A 19977-nucleotide genomic window follows, 5' to 3' on the forward strand; every position below is an offset into this window, starting at 1 on the left:
TCCGGGTTTCAGTTAGAGCCAGTCAGAACTCTAAAGTAGCTACCGAAGGTGCAAAGCATTTGCCACCCCACTGAAGTTGGAGACACCAGCCTCCACTGTGTGGGATGTTTGAACATGACAGGGAGCTTCTCAGAACCAGCCACAAGTAAATCCTGCAGCCATGTGGGTGGGAGGGGGGCACGTAAGTCCCTCAAGCCCAGATCCAGTCTGCTCTTGGTAGTATAGTGGGCTATACCACATCACACAAAGGATATCATTTCAAAAAAAATTCCCTGTGTGAACAACGAAAACGAAACAACACTTGCTGCCAGTTAAATAAATAAATAAATAAATAAATTCAACACCACCTGTGGTGGATTCCTGCATTGAGCAGGGGGTTGGACTCGATGGCCTTTTAGGCCCCTTCCAACTCTACTATTCTATGATTCTATGACGTGGTACAATCTCAGGTCAGGTATTGCCTCATTCCCACCTCATGTTTAGAGTAGGCCAGGCCTATTTTTGCTCCGAGGACATTCAGTGGTCTGGGACTTCAAGGGTCAGGTTGTGGTAAGATGTGACAAGGGGGAAACAGAGACACATTGCTTGCAAATCCCACTCCTGACAACAAATCCCACTCCTGAAATGCCATCCACCTTGTGAAGCCTGGGAACCCATCCCTGGAAGGAAACTGTGACACCCCCTGGCCTTCCTCTTTGTGTTTCTACTTGTCTTCTTCCTGTTTTGCCCACTGACCAGGCTGGGAAATTATGTCATTGGAGTCAGACCACGGAAATAGGGGTGCTGCTAGGTACTTAAAAGATTTGGGGCCCAGATCCATGGGACACAAATCTGCATGCAATTTGATTTATATATGTTGATTTATACCAATACCTGCAAAGACAGAAATAATTACTGGGATTTCTTTAAATCTCACAGGTGGCAAATAAATTTCTTATCCAAATAAACTCAATTAAAATAATTTCTCTAATTTGCACCTTGCCCCAGCTTAGCCCAAACTAATGGGAAAGTTTTCTTCTTCTTAGCCTAATGGCCATGCAGGGAGAATTTGGGGATGTGTGTGCTGCAGCTGAAATCTCTCTTGAAAATACCCATCCCATGCCGACACGGCAACTAAGCTAAGAAAAATACCTTTTATTGGCACCAGTGAACACTTGGAGCTCTGAGGAAATAAATTTGGGGGCCTTGGGAAATAGATTTGTGGCCAGGATCTCATGGGCCCAGGCCTAACAATGCCCCTGCAAAGAAATGTCCCAAGGACAATCATGCACACATATAAATGGGAGAAGAAACAGTTTGCTATTAGCATACAACATGAATTGATCATCACTAAGGCCTACAACTCTGTCTCCAGACGTCCTTTGCCATGTAGGCGAGAAAGCTATCCCTAATCCGACCCCAGTTCTAGAAACTGAAACCCCAGAAGTCTCTAAAATGCTAGGTGTCCATAAACTTTTGCAATGAGTCACTGCCATAACGCCTATCCAAAGGGACTGTAAACATGTTGTAACTTCGTAGCCTTATTCGACCTGGTTGCTAGGGCACATGGCCTCTTAGCGCATTCATGTGCCACTTAGCACCTCCCCTCCCAGAGATACACCTCTAGCTGTTTGCAGTGGGGTTTACACCACTTTTCCTGAAAGCCATCAACGGCAGAATTGGGCTCGTGATCAACGCGGAGAGTGGAACATGGGTAGAATGCACTTAAGTGTTCACCATTTTGCCAAAACTCCGCACATGGGATGGTGCATACCAGGAGTTACATTTCATATGATCTAAGGCCAGCATTAACTGCCCAACAAAACAATTATTCAACAACGAGAGATAATAAGCGATGTACATTTCCTCCTTTACATCTTCCCAGCATCTTAACAGCTCTGCTGTTGTTTATCATGAACGTGCCTCAGATTGTTCGAACTTTCGAAGGCTTCCTTGCGCATGTTTGTCTTGAAAATACTGCCCAAACTACAGGATGCATCATCGTCAGAAAACCAGGAGGTCCCTATTGTGTTACTTTCATAAACAGTTCTGGGGGTGTGCGTAACTTTTAAAGATGGGTGGTTAAATGCTGGAACTTGAGGACACGAAAACCCACTCATCATACATTCTTGGGTTTTTCAGATGTGTACAAATAACCACTCCGAGCTTATCCAAGGGGACTTATAGACTCCGTAAAAATCAGAAAATAATTGGGTGTTACACAGGGAACAAGCACCTTGCAGGCTTGGATAGGTCCAAGTTAAAAACAAACACCTGCACGTGTTATTTTTTGTTCTCTGCTCAGGAAATCACCCATTTCCTTTGTTTTTGTAAAATGGTCTCAGACATTGCATAAAACGCAATGCTCGTGGTCAGTACAGAAAGGCTGCTTCCACCTTGCTACACATGCTACAGCTAAGAAGGCGACTTTGACTTCTGGACCATTCTTCCAGAGCGCGCCCAAAGATTTGCGTATGCACCATACAAAGATTTTCGTGAATGGCTCACTTCCTTTTTCCGACGTCAGGAAAGCCGTGCGGTAGGATTCCATGCCAGGATGAAAACACGACAGGGGAAACAGAAGAAAGAGAAACAAGCAAGGGCATATAATGTAAATAGCCCCATCAATGTATTATATAGAAATGTTCGCTACGGGTGTACGTTGGTAGAACATCAGTTCATTCAAAAAGTTGCAGGTATGCGTTGCGGTAGCTTTTCACCCTGAATTTTGAATGGCACCAGCGCTTGGACATGGAACGGTCAATCCTGAAGGACCCTTGTTTCAAGGCTATTCAGGAGATGAAGCTCCTCTGCCTACCGTCGTCTTCTTTCTCCCCAACATCAAAGGCTCTTGTTAACAGTTCTAGCTGAACTACCTTCCAGCTCCCGGAGAGAAATGAAATCCGCTGCCCTTTGCAGTGACCGCCTTGGCAATTACATCCCATTGATGTAACGGTTTGGAAAGAACTCACATCCATCGTTAACCTCCCGGGCAACTCTCACGGCGATATTTTTATAGGCTTTCCATTCTTATCATATTGGTAAACAAGCATTTTGATGCAGTGAGAGTTGGCAGGAGATATCCAGGGGCTGCTAGTTATGGAGAAGTTATGGTTAGTATAGAACTGAACAGGTTGCTTCTGACACTTAAAGAAGGCCTTGAGGGTGGCGGCTGCCATGGTGCGGAACCGTTTGCTTATGAAGCAGTACAGGAAGAAGTTGATGGTGGTGTTTAACAGCGCCAGCATGTTGGCGACGTCAGAGACAATGTGGACAGACCAGCTGTTGTTTATCGGCGAGACATAAAGGTGATACAATATCATGATAATCCTGGGAGCCCAAAGTATGGCGAAAATGGAGGTGATTGTAAACAAGATGGCCGTCGTTTTCCCCGTGGAATAACCCCTCAGCCGGAAGTTACACTTCTGACGAAGCTTGTAGACGATGATTGAATTCAAGATGAAAAAAATAGAGCAGGGGACTAAGTAGATGGTGAAGCAATGGATCCATATGAGGACATGGTGCACCAACGTACTTGTGTAGTCTTCTTTCCAAATGTCGGGCCACCAATAGTAAGGGATACTGGTCAGAAAGCAAATTATATAAACACTTACGATGACTTTTCGAGTGCGAGCCGGGTAAGAAACCATGTGATATTTGAGAGGGTGGCAGACGGCGATGTACCGGTCGATGGTTAGCGGCACCGTAATCCAAATGGACGTGTGGATGGACGAAAACTCCAAGACCTTGATGATCTTGTCCAGGATCTCTGGCATTTGCTTTTCCAAGATGAAGTCTTCCATCAAGAAGTCCACAAAGACGATGAAGAAGAGCACCAGCAGGTCAGCAGCGGCCAGAGCTAAAAGGTAATTATAGGAGGACTTTTGCCGCCGGGCCACTAACTGGGAGAGGATGATGACCGTCAAAATGTTAGCTGCAGGGAAGAGAGAGGGAGAAGAGTTTTGTTAGCTTTATAGGAGGTAGCTCCTTCAGAGTTCTGGATGGTTCTGGCTGAAAGCCAGAATGGAATCACAGCTCCACTGATACCGGCCTCCACTGTTTCTGACTGATACTACAGTGGGGTAGTGACTTAAAACCCTCTCCGCCTACACCATGATCCCAATCCAGCTCCCACCCACCCCAGCTTTGCTTTTTAAAGCAAACACCTCGAAGCTAACGAAGGGCTCATCTACACCAAGCAGGATATTCTACTATGAAAGCGGTATATAAAATGCAGGAGTCACACTACTGCTTCGTAGCGGTATTGAAGTGCACTGACAACTGTTGGGGCCCATGAACATAGACCATATACTGCTTTCATACCACTTTCTTAGTGTTATATCCTGCTTGGTGTAGTTGTGTAGGGTGACCATATGAAAAGGAGGACAGGGCTCCTGTATCTAACAGTTGCATAGAGAAGGGTCTTTCAGCAGGTGTCATTTGTATATATGGAGAACCTGGTGAAATTTCCTCTTCATCACAATAGTTAAAGCTGCAGGAGCTATACTGCGGCCAGACTTAACAGAGGGCAAGGCACCTGCAGCTTTAACTGCTGTGATGAAGAAGAAATTTCACCAGGTTCTCCATATATACAAATGACACCTGCTGAAATTCCCTTTTCTATGCAACTGTTAAAGATACAGGAGCCCTGTCCTCCTTTTCCTATGGTCACCCTAAGTTGTGTCATGGGCCCCACCAGTTGTCAGTGCACTTCAGTACCACTATAAAGCAGTAGGGTAGATCCTGCAGTGCACTTCAATATCACTATAAAGCAGTCGTGTGGCTCCTGCCTTTTATATACCGCTTTCATCCCACTTTCATAGTGGACTATCCCGCTTGGTGTAGATGAATCCAGTGTGGCAATTGTTACATCTAGCTTTGCCCTGCATCGGAGGCTGCAGTAGGACAACAAACCCAGCTGGCAGCTGTTTTACAGCGGAGAAAGATACTGGCAGATTTCCCTCCCGCCCCCATACACGCACAAAGCACATTGAGTGAGTGAGTTTCTGTGCCTGGGAGGGACGCACTTAATTGTATCTTCCCACTTCCAAATTTTGAGAGTGGGGGGGGGGAGTTGCGCTCCCTTCCCAGCTGTTCTTGTAATGCCCATGTTAGATCTGGTACCAACTCAAGAAAGTTATTGTGTGTATCTGGAGGATATCTATTCCGTTATTTGCTACACCACAAATGCATCATGGTAACTGGCATACAGAGTGAGAACGAGAAATTAAGTGCTGCGTTTATTTAAAGGGTTCAGCTGAAGAATCTCTCTCTCTCTTTCTCTCTGGTACAGAGTCTGGGGCTTTCGTTTTATAAGGCACCTTCATAAGGAAGGTGGCAGCTCTGAGTAACGGCTGCATTTTATATGATCAAAAGTGGGGGAGAAATCAACCAGAGTTTGTTTGTTCCTTTATCCCAGCCGGCCTTTGGAGAGTCCTTATATTTTTGATTAAGTATAAGGAAAAACTTCCAGTACAACAGTGGAACAGTCTACCTGTGGAGGTTGTGGGTTCTCCATCTCTGGAGGTTTTTAAGAAGAGGCTGGGCAGCCACTCCTTGAACATTATGGAGGGTTGGACTAGATCAGTGGTTCTCAACCTGGGGCACTCCAGATGTGTTGGACTGCATCTCCCAGAATCCCCCAGCAGCTGGCTGGGGCATTCTGGGAGTTGTAGTCCAACACATCTGGAGCGCCCCAGGTTGAGAAAGGCTGGACTAGATGACCTTTGTGGGCCCTTCCAACTCCACAATTCTATGATTCTATGATGAGTGCATCACTGGTTTATGTGCATGTGTTCATTTCCTAAGTGGTAACTTAGCATGGCATGCATGTAACCAGGTGGTAAATCGGCAATCGGTAAACATCTTGTGGAAATGGTGAAAGATCTGCTATCCCTCCCCTACTCCCCTAAAGTACTGGTTTTGTGGGGGGAGATTATCCCTCTTTCCCTCATTAGATTCATGGCTATATCAATTTATTATGCAATGAACTCTACAGAAAAGAACAGGGTTCTGGATGAATGAGGGCCTTTGATGTGGTTCAGTTATAGGGCAGAAAGAAGCACATCAAAGAAAGAAACACATCAAATGTAAATGATGTTGTTGACCGAAGGTAGTACATTCGGTGACTCCATTGGATGCTTGGAGATTTTTATTAGGCTTCTTCATAATAACATTATGAACAGTAGGGCTGTGCACCAATTGGTACAGGATCAGGCTGAAGCAGGCTGTAGAAGATCGGATTGGGCTGGAAGTACATCGTAGTGCTTTGGCCTGATCAGAGGAGATAGTGACCCGTTGCTCCCCACCCGCCGAGCTAACTTGAGCCATCTGCTTATGCTCTACAGCAATCTGCCTTCTCTGAGAGCCTCCATCTTTAATAAAGATGGGGGCTCTCTATTGTTGTAAATCGAATGTGGGAAACTATGGAAATGGCCCTCCATGGCCCCCATTAGATAGGGTATCAATGTAACAAGCACCACTTGAGAACCAGTGTGGCGTGGTGGCTGAAGTGTTGGGCTGGGAGTCGGGAGATCCGGGTTCCAGTCCCCACTCATTGGAAACCCACAGGGTGACTCTGGCCCTGTCACAGACTCTCAGCCCAACCTACCTCACAGGGTTGTTGTTGTTGTTTTACTAGTGCTGGTGCCCTTTGAGGGAGTTTCCTCCAGGGGGCAGGTCTTAGAATCTGTCATGCCTCCCTCGGATTCTTCTTCTGATGAAGAGGAAGGTCTGGTTGCAGATCCGGGCGAGGGTCCTAGCGCAGAAATAGCTCCAGAGCCCTCACCGCCAGATAATCGCCAATGCCCTGCCACAGCTCCTCTGTTTGATTCAGAGGACCAAGTTCCACTGACCCCTGCAGAGTGGAGGAGGCTTAATGTAGGAGAGCAATGGAGATGAGTGTTGGCCCGTTTAAGGAAGAAAGCCTGTCAGGAGGCGGGGAACTAATTACCAGTAGCTGCTCCAGGTCACTGGAGATGAAGCTGCTAGAATTCCACAGGTCGGCACTGGAGTGCAACTTCAGAGCAACACGTTGGTTCTCCTCTGCCTGTTCCGAGACCCTGAACCTTGTCCCACCTGGACTTCCCTGGATTTTGGACCCTGGACCGGAAAAAGGACTCTTCTCTGCCTCCTTGAATTGGCTTCGAAGAACAGGTAACCTCCCAGGCCCTGCTTTGGCCTTGACGGTTTTATTGCGGGTGATCTGCAGGAGATTTGCGGCCATTCCTCGGAAGTCAGCATGGGTCAGCCGGCAAAGCCTGACAGAATCAAAGCCTGCCCCCTGGAGGAACTCCAAGAGGTGTTGTGGGTTGGATTGGGGTGCCCACCTTGGGCATTCAGCCCTGCGGCCAACTGGACCCCGATTAGATTCCACCCTCACTGCAAAATGTGCTGACCCAATCTCATCCCTGTATCCCCACCCACTTTCGCTCCGCCAACCCATTTAATTAGTTCACGAACGAAGCACGGAGGTCTGGCCCGCCGACAGCGTGGGTTGCCAAGTATTGACATTTTCATATGTATTCAGTAATTACTCCTCCCGCGGAGCTAATGCGCCACGTTCCATGTTCAGCTCCTGATCGTGCCAATTGCCTTTTCAAGGCCAATCAAGAATAATTAGGAGGATTCCTCTAAATAAGAAGCAAGGAAGCAAAAGAAATTATATGCCTCAACTTGCAAAAGAATGAGTGCATATTATTTGCCATTTACTGCCTGGCATTTACCGCTGCTCTTTTGGATTTATACAATTCTGTTTAAGTTTGATATCCTAGGGAACTGGCCCTGTTTCCCCCCCAACCCAACAAAAAAAATGTTTTAACATTGGAGGAGTTGGGAGAGGGTCGGACTGATGAAATATGAGCAGCACAAGTATCTGACAGCAACATTTTCGTCAGCCAGATTGTCAAGGGCATTGACTCTCGGAATGCTCAAGCTATCGTTGGATACAGAGGGAGAATGGGGGAGAAAGAAGGGAGAACTGCCCGTATTTTGAGGTCTATTCCAAGTGTCTTCCTTATCAGAAGTCTGCCATGCAATAATAAAAGACAGAGTTTCCTTGGTGGTCACACAGAGGAGGGCCAGGATCTCTTCTCGGTCCTCCCAGAGTGCAGGACAAGGAATAATGGGCTCAAGTTACAGGAAGCCAGATTCTGGCTGGACATCAGGAAGTACTTCCTGACTGTTAGAGCAGTATGACAATGGAACCAGTTACCTAGGGAGGTGGTGGGCTCTCCCATGCTAGAGGCCTTCAAGAGGCAGCTGGACAGCCATCTGTCAGGGATGCTTTAAGGTGGATTCCTGCACTGAGCAGGGGGTTGGACTCGATGGCCTTATAGGCCCCTTCCAACTCTACTATTCCATGATTCTATGGTGGCGCTATGGATCCAGAATGCCCCTTTTAAAGGTGTGCACTTCCCAATCTGTGGGCTGTAATTGAGGTGCAGGAAGCCAAGGATGCTGCAGGCTGCTAGAGAGATGATGGATACAAAGAAAAACAGGACACTTACGCACACTTCATGGCCACCTAAGTAGGCATGTGTGGTTTTTGTAATATCTGTCCTCTCTGCTTCCTGTGAATTGTCACGTGCCTTTCATTGGACCTGTTCAAACAACACACTAAGCCAAGGTTAGGCCGCTAACCCTTTTGCAGCAAATGGTTAGTGAGCTTAGGCTGATATACCAACTGCGCCCTTATCTGGACAGAGATAGCCTAGCTACAGTTATCCATGCTCTGATAACCTCTCATTTGGATTACTGCAATGCATTATACATGGGGCTGCCTATGAAAATGGTCCAGAAACTTCAACTGGTACAAAACAGGGCAGCACGGTTACTAACAGGGACTGGCCGACAAGACCACATCACGCCAGTCCTTTTCCAGCTTCATTGGCTGCCAGTCCAGGTCCGGGCCCGATTCAAAGTGCTGGTATTAACATTTAAAGCCCAAAATGGCTTGGGGCCAGGCTAGCTGAAGGAACGCTTGCTCCCATGTGTACCTGCCTGTACACTAAGGTCATCCTCAGGGGTCCTTTTCCGTGAGCCCCTGCCAAAGGAAGTGAGGCAGGTGGCTACCAGGAGGAGGGCCTTCTCTGCTGTGGCACCCCGGCTGTGGAATGAGCTCCCTAAGGAGGTTCGTTTGGCACCTACATTATATGCTTTTAGACGCCAGGTGAAGACCTTTTTATTCTCCCAGCATTTTAACAGTCTATAAATAAATTTTAACTTGGTGTTTTAAATTTGTACTTTTGCATTGGTGCTGTTTTTATCTGGTTGAGCTTTTATATTGTATTTTATATTATGGTTTTATACTGTTGCTTTATACTTTGAATGGTTTTAATTTTTGTGAACCGCCCAGAGAGCTCCGGCTATTGGGCGGTATAGAAATGTAATAAATAAATAAATAAATAAATTTAAGCCATGGTGACATAGCTGTCATGGTTAGAAATGGTTCACATGATATGGTAAGCCATAGTGGTTAGCCCAAAATGCTTAACCACCATGGTTTAGTGTGTCGTCTGAACAGGGTCATTGTCCGGTCCACTCATTGGCAGAATCGGATTTTCTAATTTGCATTTGTGCAAATCCACACTTGCCAAAATGCGCAAATCCACCGTCCCCCAAAAATGCGCAAGTCCACCTTAAATGTGCATTTTCATGCTTTAGCCTATTGGAGAAATGCACACTTCAGGCCATTTTTTAAAAAATGTATTTTCCTACTACTAAATTTGTGTAAAATTCTGGAAAAAGTAAAAAACAACAACCCTGGTCCACAAGAATCTGTGTGGAATCTGTGTGACTCAGGAGAAGCCGGTTCACTGATCGGGCATGTAGCAATCTGAACTCATCTAATTCTATTGCAAGCCTACTCCTAAGTAGGGTAGTCACAATAAGCGTGACCCTAACCCATAAGAATTTCTCCAAAACTTTCTTCTCTTTTCCTTTCGAAAACCATTTGTTTTCTATCAAGAATGATTTTTTTAAAAAAGTGAGAGAATTTTTTAACGCAACACTATTTAAACAGCCCTTTTCATCTCTTATTTTCTTTGCTGTTGTGGCTTGCAGTTCTTTCTCAATGCTGTGGGATTTTCAGCCAGGCCTTTTATCACTGCGTGAGACAAGCTCAAAGTAGCAACGTGGGAGTCTTTAAAAGGACACTTACACAGAGATAAGCCCCATTGCACACAGTGGGACTTGCTTCTAAGTAAACATACATAGGGCTGAACTGTCATTCAGTTACTCGTTCAGGGCGTTTTTCTGCTGTACACACACAAAAAGCAGCTCACACTATGGGCATATCTACACTAGGGGAGGGGAGTAGTAGGATCTTGCGATATGCTGATCACAAGATCCTCTCCCTCAGTCCACATGGGCCGCGTGACATCCCAGGCATCGCGCCCGTCACGGCGGCCATTTTTTTTACAGATGGAAGAGCTGGAGTGCACAAGCACTCCAGAGAAAATTAAAAGGGTAAAAACAAAACAAAACCCATTCCTGTTCCTCCCACCCCACCCCTGATGGGCATGGGACACCTGAAGAGCTCCGTGCCTCATGCCCGGTTCCCGGCTCCTCATGTTTACTCACGAGGAGCTGGGACGATCCCAGGACCATGGGGAAAAAATCAGGCTAAAAGCCGTTCCGGTTATCCCAGGGAAATGGAGGGATCATCCCTCCCTGTCCCCGCGATCCACTGTGCATCATGTGTGTGTGCGTGTGTGCGCGTAGAAATAAGAAATTTACTTAGGATGCAATCCTATGCAACTGTAGTCAGAAAAATAATCCTACAACTCCCAACATGCTGGCTGGAGAATGCTGGGCGTTGTAGGACTTGTTTTCTGTCTGATCATGCATAAGATTGTACCCTTGGTTGCATCATTGTTTGTCTAGTGGGTTGGAGAAATTCTCCAATAGTTTCTTGAGCTGGCTTTCACCATTTGTAGTGGGGCAGTTCCTTTTTGGGGGGTCTACGTTGGCTTCATTTTTGTTTTGTTTTGCTGCACCTGGATTGACATTTTGCACTTTCCAAAATACCCTGGGCATTGCATCATTCTAGGGCATTGTATGTGTGGGGGAATGGTCGCCATCAATGATGCTGATGGTGGAGGCAGTGGTGGAGAATATCTGGATAGAATTCTAAAAGTGCCCTTCTTTTTCTGGAATGCGATCAATGGCTACTAATCACGATGGCTCCATATTCCCCCAGTATCAGAGGCAGTACCAGTTGCTGGGGAACATGGGCAAGGGAGTGCTGTTGCCCTTCATGTCCTACTCCTGGACTTCCCAAGAGGAAGCTGGTTGGTCACCATGGGAACAGGATACTAGATAAATCTTTGTTCTGATCCAGCAGTGCTCTTCTTACGTTCTTAATGTCCCTGGGTTGTTGGAACACCTCCCCCTGGTGTTTCTGTGCATGCTTTTCTCATGCGCGTTGGGTCTCGGGCACTGACAGCCACATGCACGTTTTGAGGAGCAGTGCCAGCAATGGGCAGATCTCATGTACCATGCGGGGCTTGCATGGGTGGAATCAACAGATCCAGAGTCCAGCCCTCTGCCTGCCCCCAAACCCTTTCAAGAGACCCCTTCAGCCTTGCAACTTCTCAGATGGTGCCGTGGTGCCAACCGCCATCCTCCCAACGTCTGTCCTGTTTCGGCAGCTGATGCATCAGTGCACCGACCTTGACGTAGCAAAACAATCAGCGGGTGCTTCCTTGCAGCAGCCTGGCGCCCTAGACCACAGTCTTGCTCCGAGATGTGTCTGGTGCGCCACGTCTACCCCGCCTCTTGAAATTAAACAGCATCTGCCACCAAAGCCCTTCCATCCCTTGCAAATTATAGTTTCAAACGGCGACAGCTTAGCCGACACTTTTGCTAGACACATGGTATTGACCAGGGCTAAGTGTCTTCAATCCATACTTCTCTCTGGCCACCTGCTTTGCTTTTCCTTACTATCTCCACCCCTCCGAGTCATTGTTATTGATCTTTTCATCTAGGAACGAAAATAGACAGTCGGTCACTTTAACCACACAGGCTGGCTTTTGTGGCTCTCTGTGAGCATCGATGTATTACCATTTTTACAAGCTAGCTATCCATGCTTGATGTCTCAAAATGAGATGTGTGGGGATTAGTCTGGAAAGGGTTTTTTCGTTTTGTTTTTAGCCCCAGGACCTGTTCTCAGCATCAGATTACAACCCTCTGGGGCAGGTGAAGGAATGATCAAATGCCTTTTTGGCATTACGCCACCCTACTCCAACCCCCCCCCCCCCGGTAGGGCTTCTGTGCCTTAAAAAAAGGCTGTGCAACAGGCAGAAATTCTATGCCAAGGAAAACCTCAGTGGTACCTTTGTAAACCGCCTAGAGAGCTTGGGCTATGGGGCGGTATATAAATGTAAATAATAATAATAATAATAATAATAATAATAATAATAATAATGGAAGGGCTTTGGGGCAGAGGTCTGGGTCCCCCTCAACCGAATGAGCAGGAGGGCCTTGGGGATGATGGGAGTTGCAATCCAACACATTGTGGATTGGCTGCTTTAAATCAATGCCCTGTTCCTCCAGCACATCTGTGCAAACCCTCCCCGCCAATATAACTCAGCGGCTCGAGCTGTCCTCAGCATCTTATCGCAATGCCGAAATGAAATCTACAAATTTCTCATGCACTCAGCATACTGTACACGTACAGTTGTTGCCGCCGCGGATGTGATTGGAAATATTGTCCTCAGATGACATCCCCTGAATCAAGACAGGAGAGTTGTATGCGGTGAAGGTTCTGTTGGGAATGGGTGGGTGGTGGGTGGGTGGGGGGAGAGGGAAGGAGTCCTTGCTTCTTTTCTGATCATGGTTGTCCCCCATGCCCTCGCTCCCGATGGAATTAATTCAGCCTCTCCCCAGGGAAACGCGGGTTGCCCATGTCGTATGACACAGTGGCCTTCGGTCCAAGGAGAGGACGCTGATTTGCATGGGTGTGCCGGCGTAGTTTTTTGCACACATGAATTTGACAAACCACTCCGTGAGGCCACACGATGCCGAGGGAGCCTGAGCTACCAGTCGGAGGATATTTGCAGTTGCCACCGAGGGGCATTTTGCAGCCATTTCAAGAGATCTCTCTCTTTTCAGAGAGGTGCAGATGGCGAACCCGAGTGCTTTCTATTAACTCCCAGTGCTCAGGTTCTTAAGGTGGACTCAGATAAATTTGGTTCCGTGCTATCCTGGCTCCTCTGTCTGTTTACCTAGGCCCTCTCTGACTCTCAGGGGAACGCTCCCTGCCTCCCATCTTCACCGACACTGCAAACAAGGCTAAAGAAAGGCACAATTTTGGCCACATCAACCCGCAGTGTGTATACCTCCAGTCAGCCATCTTTCCTGATTCTCCTTTCAGGAACATTTCATTTGCATTCCTGCCATATAAATCCAGATGGGAAAAGGGGGAGGCAGGCACAGGCGGGGGGGAAGACGACAAACTTAATAGTTCAGCTTCTACATGCAGAGTAACAATGGGATGATTAACTACCCAGCCACACTGAATGTGTAATGCCTCCTTCCAAAGCGAGAAGAAAGGTATGGTTTGTGACAGCGTCAAAAACTTACTAGGCAAACAAAGGCTTTAGAAGCCGGTATGCATCCCCGTCGGTATGCACGGTCAATTGCATTTAGACCGTGGCCTTACCCAGCCTGGTGCCCTCCAGATGTTTTGTACTACAACCCCCATCATCTCCAGGTGATTGTCTGGGGTGATGGGAGTTGTAGTTCCAAACATCTGGAGGGTGCTAGGTTGGGAAAGGCTGCTTTAGAGGATAGTGTGAACATGTGCACTCTATATAGATCCTTTCTCAGATATATATCCATCTTGACAAATAAAGATGCTGTAATGACAACCCACTTTCATAGCCTTGCTTGTCCAAGATCAATAAGCAACAATTTTTGTTTTTTAAAAATAATAATGGCATTTTAACACCACATAGTTTAGCTTTTCCGGTCCATTTGGCATCACTTGACATAATGAAACCCTCTACGGAACCACAAAACTGCTTGAGAATGGAAAATGAAGTTGTGTCTGATGATGACCTTGACGTTCCATTTCTGGAGGGAGCAGATAATTATGTCTCTCCATGAGATACTGTACAAGAGTTTTGTTTCAGTTTGCAAATCATCTCCAGGCATGAATCTCCCCATACACTGCGCTCAGCATCTGAGGTCCTCCTCCAAGTGCCTCCTCTGAGGGAGGCTCAGAAGGCAGCAATGAGGGAGAGGGTCTTCTCAGTGGTGGCCCCCAATTATGGAATGATCTCCCCAACAGGACCCACTGTTGGCAACATTTTTATCTTTTTGGTATCAGGTTAAAACCCTTCTCTTCTCTCAGATATTTGGCAGCATATGTTGTGATTTTAATCTGATCCTGGACTTTTATTATTATTATTATTGTTGATTGTTCAGAATTGTTTTAGATATGAATCTAAATATGAATATGAATCTGTGCTGTCTCACTCTATGCTGTCTCACTAATATTCCACAGCCAGGGATTTTTCGATGCAGTGAAGCATTCAATCAGGCAATTATCCCCTCCACCCCCCATGACATTCTGATGTCTTTGTGTATTTCTTTCTTTATGTTTTTAAAATTATTTCTATACCACCCCTAGCGAAAGCTCTCTGCAGGGCTCACAAAAGACATCTGGGAACCCCACCCCACCCCTAAAAAATATAAGAACATAATCAAACAAGGCATTAACATCTGAGCAAATTAAAAACCGCTACAGGATTTCTTAGGAAGCACGGACACAGTTGTCCCCCCACCCTCTTCAAAAATGAAAGGCCTAAAATGCCTGGGAGAAGCAAAAGGCCTTCACCAGGTGCCGAAAAGGCCACAACAGAGGTGTCAGGCAAAGTCTTTCTGGGCAGGGCATTCTTTAACTCAAGCCTTCACCCATCATGAAAAAGCCCTCAATTGGCAGAGGCACCCAGAGGATTTCTGAAGATGATCTTAAGCTTATATCAGAGGAGAAGATCCTTCAGCTAACCTGGGCCCAACCCATTTAAGTGAGTGCGGTTCACAATGCACTAGCATATTATGATCGCATTGCCCACTGTTATGGGAGGACTATACCACATGCTTCCCCCCACCCCTAAACACAGATATGAGTCAGCGGTTTGGTGCTGGCACACGATGCCAGCTCAAGGTTGTTGAGGTCCCTTGGAGAAGACGCCCTCAGTAGGCTCTTCTTCCTCCATGAGTCTACCTTCTCAGCATCATTGTTGACTGCTGCTGTAGGTCATAATCCTCTTTCTCATCATTGCTTGCTTGACAGGTGGAGAGCCAGCAAGCGAATAAGCAGAGGCCTCTCCTGCTCCATCTTCTCACCACCATTGATTGGGCCAGAGAGATAGGCAGGTGAACAAGCAGGTTGCAAGGGGGAAGAGGTAGAACAACCTCAGGGGCCCTGGACAGTGGGCCCCTGCTGAGGTGTGGGCCATCGGCAGGTGCTCAACCATGCCTACTTCTTGACGCACAGCCCTGTTGGCACACTAACTTTGGATCCCTCAAAGAAGCAGATACTTTGACTGAAGACCTTTCTTCCTTGTTGCACACTCGGCACAAGATGTTTCTCCAAATCTCAACTGCTTGTAGTAAGGATGGGGAACCTCAGGCTTGGTGTGTGTGTGTGAAATCTGTCCCAGACATTCACACCACAACTCTATCCAGAATGACCCATTTAGGCTACAACCTAAATTCCACTTACCTGAAGAAAGCCAGACTAAACTGAGTAAGACCTATTGCTGAGCAGATGTGAATATGCATACCCTGTTAATTTAGACAATGCTAGTTAAATAACAGAAGTAAAGAGCATTATTGGGGGGGGGGGAGAAAGATGTTGAGAGGCAAGGGAAGGCACCGAACAGATGGAAAACTCTTACATTTCAAATTCCTTGGAACTTGCAGCTGCACACATTTTTAAGGAATCACATTCCCATTTAAGTCTCTTCAAATGGATACATTCCATACTTCTTAAACTCCATGCGATGTCAGGAACAGCCTTCCCCAACATGTCCCCCCTCCAGATGTGTTGGACTATAACTCCCATCATCTGCAGGTCGAGGATAATGGGTGCTGTAGTCCAACACATCTAAAGGCTGCCATGTTGGGGGAAGGCTGGTTTGGACCTTTACTGGTCAACCCTGAAGCTGATTTATACAGGTTAATGCCCCCCCCCCCGCAACTGTTACTTTGGGTGTATTTCAGCCATACTAAAACCATCAGGGGCTCTACTATTGACTTCAGTGGCAGAAGACTTACACCCTTTTGGATTATTTTTAGAAGACCCATGATCTGGCTATAAAATCCACAATGACAGAAAGTGGAGTGTGTGGTTTTTGGTAATGACAGCCAACAAACTAAGTGGAGAGGCTGTGTGGTATAGTGGATAAAGTGCTGAAGCAGACTAGCAGAGACTTAGGTTTTGATCCCCACTCAATTTGGAAGTTCACTGGGTGACCTTGGGGGCTGTCCTTCTTAGGCTAACCTACATCACAGGTATGTTGTGAGGATTAAAAAAAGGGGGAAGAAGTTATGCAGGCTACCTTGACCTCCCTAGAGGAAGGGGAGGCTATAAATGTAATAATAACAATTAAAAAAAACCTCATTGATGAATGTGGGTGAAATGTTTTGCCAGATCTTGGTACCTGCTTACTTTTAGCACTGAAAGCCTGTGTTCCATTAAGGCTAATTCTAAAAAGAGTTTTAATCACTCTTAGTTTCAGGATTCTGAGAAGACTAAGGGTGCGATTCGATGCATGTTTATACAGAAAAAGGCTGGGGAATGCTGGTGGTTGCTGGACTTTTTTCTTTCTAAACATGCGTTGGGTTGGGCCTTTAATCGCTGTATCAGGGATGCTGTGCCAATTTATTTCCTGCATCAGCATGGGGTTGAACTAGATGACCATTGAGGTACCTTCCAACTCTCTGTTTCTATTCAGGAAACTGAAGCTCCGAGTGAATTTGTCTGGAGAGGACGCTGGGTGTGTTTACTGAAAGGAAAGGGAATATCTCCTACCAAATAGATTAAAAGCTCCCCTTTTGTGTGTGTGTGTGGGGAAACATTTCACATCTATGAGGATTTACCCCTAGGGACAGGAGGCTTTTAAACTCTAGCTATAATGCTCCAAGAAGCATTTGCATCAGAGACCAACAAGAGACCATCCTTAAACACATCTCTAGCAGTGGGGGGTTGGCACCTCCGATACCAGTGGGGCAGTGAATCCGCTCCGGGTTTCCCTCAGAACCAATCAGAACTCTAAAAAAGCAGAGCACCTTGGAAAGCTCCTTTAGAGTTCTGATTGGTTCCGAGTGAAACCCGGAGTGGATTTGCTGCCCCACTGACATCAGAGCCAGCTGATCTCTAGCTGAAAGCTATAGTGTTAATAAAACAATATCACGGCTCCAGCCTACCCTTCAGATGTGCTCCACCCCCACCCCACACCCCGCTCACTTTTCTGACCAATGGGGTGGGTAGTTCAGTTGAACCGTGAGTGGTAGAGTGTTCTGGCGAGCACTGAGGATGCTGCATCAGCACCACGGACAGCTCATTTGCTTAAAACGCATCCCGGGCTGTATTTGTGGCCACCGTGTCTCCTCCAAGGGCATTGATTTCCACAAATCTCTATCAGACTGGTACTGCTACAAGCCGCATCCAGTATCCATATTGTGACATGGCTTCAGATACTTCAAAACAAATTGGTGTCAGTGCGTATGGTTTAGATCCTCCAGGTTTAGAGGTGGCTTGTTACTGAGCAACAGTTGTTGAGGGGGGGGGGGGGTGACAGCAAAGGAGGGCTGTTGCCTCCAAGTCCTCTTTGAGGCTGCCCCATTTGGTCAACCACTGTTGGGAGAGAGGACGCTAGAGGAGAGGCAATTTTGGCCCCATCTAGCTGGGGTTTAGGTGAAGGACTTCACAAGCAGACTTCACCAACTCCAACTTTCTGAAGCGTCTGCCCTTGTTTATCCATGTTTCCTCACCCACCCACCCCATACACACACAACCCCATCCTGTCTTGCAGATCTAACATGGATTGTCTGCCCCCTAACAGGGCTTAATTTGCGCTCAGCCCCAGAAACTTGTGGGAATGCCAGACCTCTGTCCTGGAACACGCAAAAGTATCATCATACCATGGTGCTTTGATCATGGGTGCATCCCTCATTCATAAATGCAGACTATCTATCTATCTATCTATCTATCTATCTATCTTGCAAGTGGTGTGTGTGTGTGTGTTAAGATGTCCAAGTCAGAAGAAGACTGACTTGGAAGCTCCCCTCCCATTTTGGGTGAAAATCCAACAACCTGTTCATCAAATCCAGACTTTGGGGTGTTTTTTTTGCTTGGGGTGGTGGTGGTTATGTGTCAAAATGTCTGGGTAAACTTTCACCCCAACAAGACTCCTCTCTTTGAAAAGAGGTCCTACTGCCTATACTAATGTGCACTGAGCACCCCCACCCCTGCTCTCCTTAAGTGCAACCTGAAAAAGTTGCCCAGAGGCAGGCAACCTGCTGCCCTGCAGATCTTTGGGACTACAATGCCCAGCATCCCCGACCATTGGGCTAGGCTGGCTGGGATTGAGGGGAGTTACAGTCTAAAACATCTGGAGTCAACATCTGGTGGGAGAGCTGAGCATAAATCCAAGCAGTCCATCGGTCACAGAGGAACTTAAAGAGAGCAACCGACACGCGTCAAATTTGGATGGAGGCTGGTGGCTCCGATTTCGATGGGTCTATGATCCCATTCCGGGTTTTAGTCAACATCAGCCAGAAAACTAAAGGAGCTCCCCAAGGTGCTGGACCCTATCTGCAGAAAGGGTCCAGCACCTCAGACAGCTCCCGTAGAGTTCTGGTTCGTTCAGACTGAAACCCAGGATTGGAACACAGCCCCCCTGTAATTGGAGCCACCAGCTTCCACTGGTCCAGGCAGTGTCTTGGATGACGACCCCCCCCCACCACCACAGTGCCAATTTCTTATCTCCATACGTTTTAATGCCCATCCACCCACCCCCTCCACAAATCCTTACCTGGTAGCCCCAGGCAGAGAAGCAAGCTGTAGTAGACGACGGGCACATATCCTAAGCCACAGCTGTGCAAAGAGCTGGTGTTGTGCGTGTGGACGTAATCTTGCTCCATCGACGTTCTCCGGATGGGTTACCCGGCCGAGCCTGGCTGGAAGGATGGAGGGCGGCAGCGGCAGCGGCAGCGGCAGCGGACTCAGCCTCCTCCGGAGAGCACCGCTCGGCATCCCCGCCTCCGCCGCACTGGAGAGTCTGCACCTTTCGCAGGCGAGGAAGGAACGGAGCCGGCAGCCTCACACAGCTCCGGCGCTGGAGGAGGCGTTGCAGCGGCGGGACCACCACCAGCAGCACATGGTCCACCTAGCCGGTCTCCGGGGAGGGAAGGAGGGACGGAAGGCGGGAGAGAGGGAGGGATCTTCTCCAGGCAATGGCGCGCAAAGGGTTAACACACTCCTCATCACTCCGCCAGCCAGCGAGTTGTCGGCTGCTCTGCCCACCTTCGAATACATGCAAATTATTACACACCGTTAGCCTGGCTTTCTCTGGGGTCCTAAGCGTAGCCGGTTTCGGAGAGTTTCTTTGTATCGGTAGAGACTTACCTCCTTTCCCTTCCACTTTACAAGGATGGATACTACTACTACTGCTGCTGCTACTACTACTATTTTATACTACTTGTATTTTAATCTGACCTAGTAAAGGGAAACACCAATACTACTTCTAATAGGAATATTACTAAAGGTCTACTTTACTACTAAAGGATTACTACTACGATGACTTTAGTTATAAAGTAGTATTTAAATCTGCCCAAGTAGAGAAAAACACCAATACTACTACTAATAGAAATATTAATAAAAGACCATTTTACCACTAAACTACTACTATTACATTTGAGTAGATAGGTAGAGACTTACCTCCATTCCCTTCCACTTTACTAGGATGGATACTGCTACTACTA

General features: G+C 47.1%; 1 protein-coding gene across 1 annotated transcript; it reads right to left on the reverse strand.

Annotated features, from left to right (window-relative positions):
- Positions 1-2978: 2978 nt before the first annotated feature.
- Positions 2979-19158, reverse strand: GPR139 (G protein-coupled receptor 139). Its single transcript, XM_063143281.1, has 2 exons — positions 19029-19158; positions 2979-3913 (listed from the first exon to the last, which is right to left on the reverse strand). The coding sequence occupies exons 1-2, from the start codon at positions 19135-19137 to the stop codon at positions 2979-2981; spliced, it is 1044 nt and encodes a 347-aa protein (XP_062999351.1). The 5' UTR covers positions 19138-19158.
- Between the last annotated feature and the right edge of the window lie 819 nt (positions 19159-19977).

Source organism: Elgaria multicarinata, chromosome 17, assembly GCF_023053635.1.
Source record: "Elgaria multicarinata webbii isolate HBS135686 ecotype San Diego chromosome 17, rElgMul1.1.pri, whole genome shotgun sequence".
In the NCBI taxonomy this organism is placed as follows: domain Eukaryota; kingdom Metazoa; phylum Chordata; class Lepidosauria; order Squamata; family Anguidae; genus Elgaria; species Elgaria multicarinata.

Coding starts and splice junctions, on each gene's coding strand:
- GPR139 (XM_063143281.1), bottom strand. CDS start 19,137: ATGGAGCAAGATTACGTCCACACGCACAACACCAGCTCTTTGCACAGC. Junction 3,914..19,028: donor TCTCTGCCTGGGGCTACCAG/GTAAGGATTTGT, acceptor TCTTCCCTGCAG/CTAACATTTTGACGGTCATC.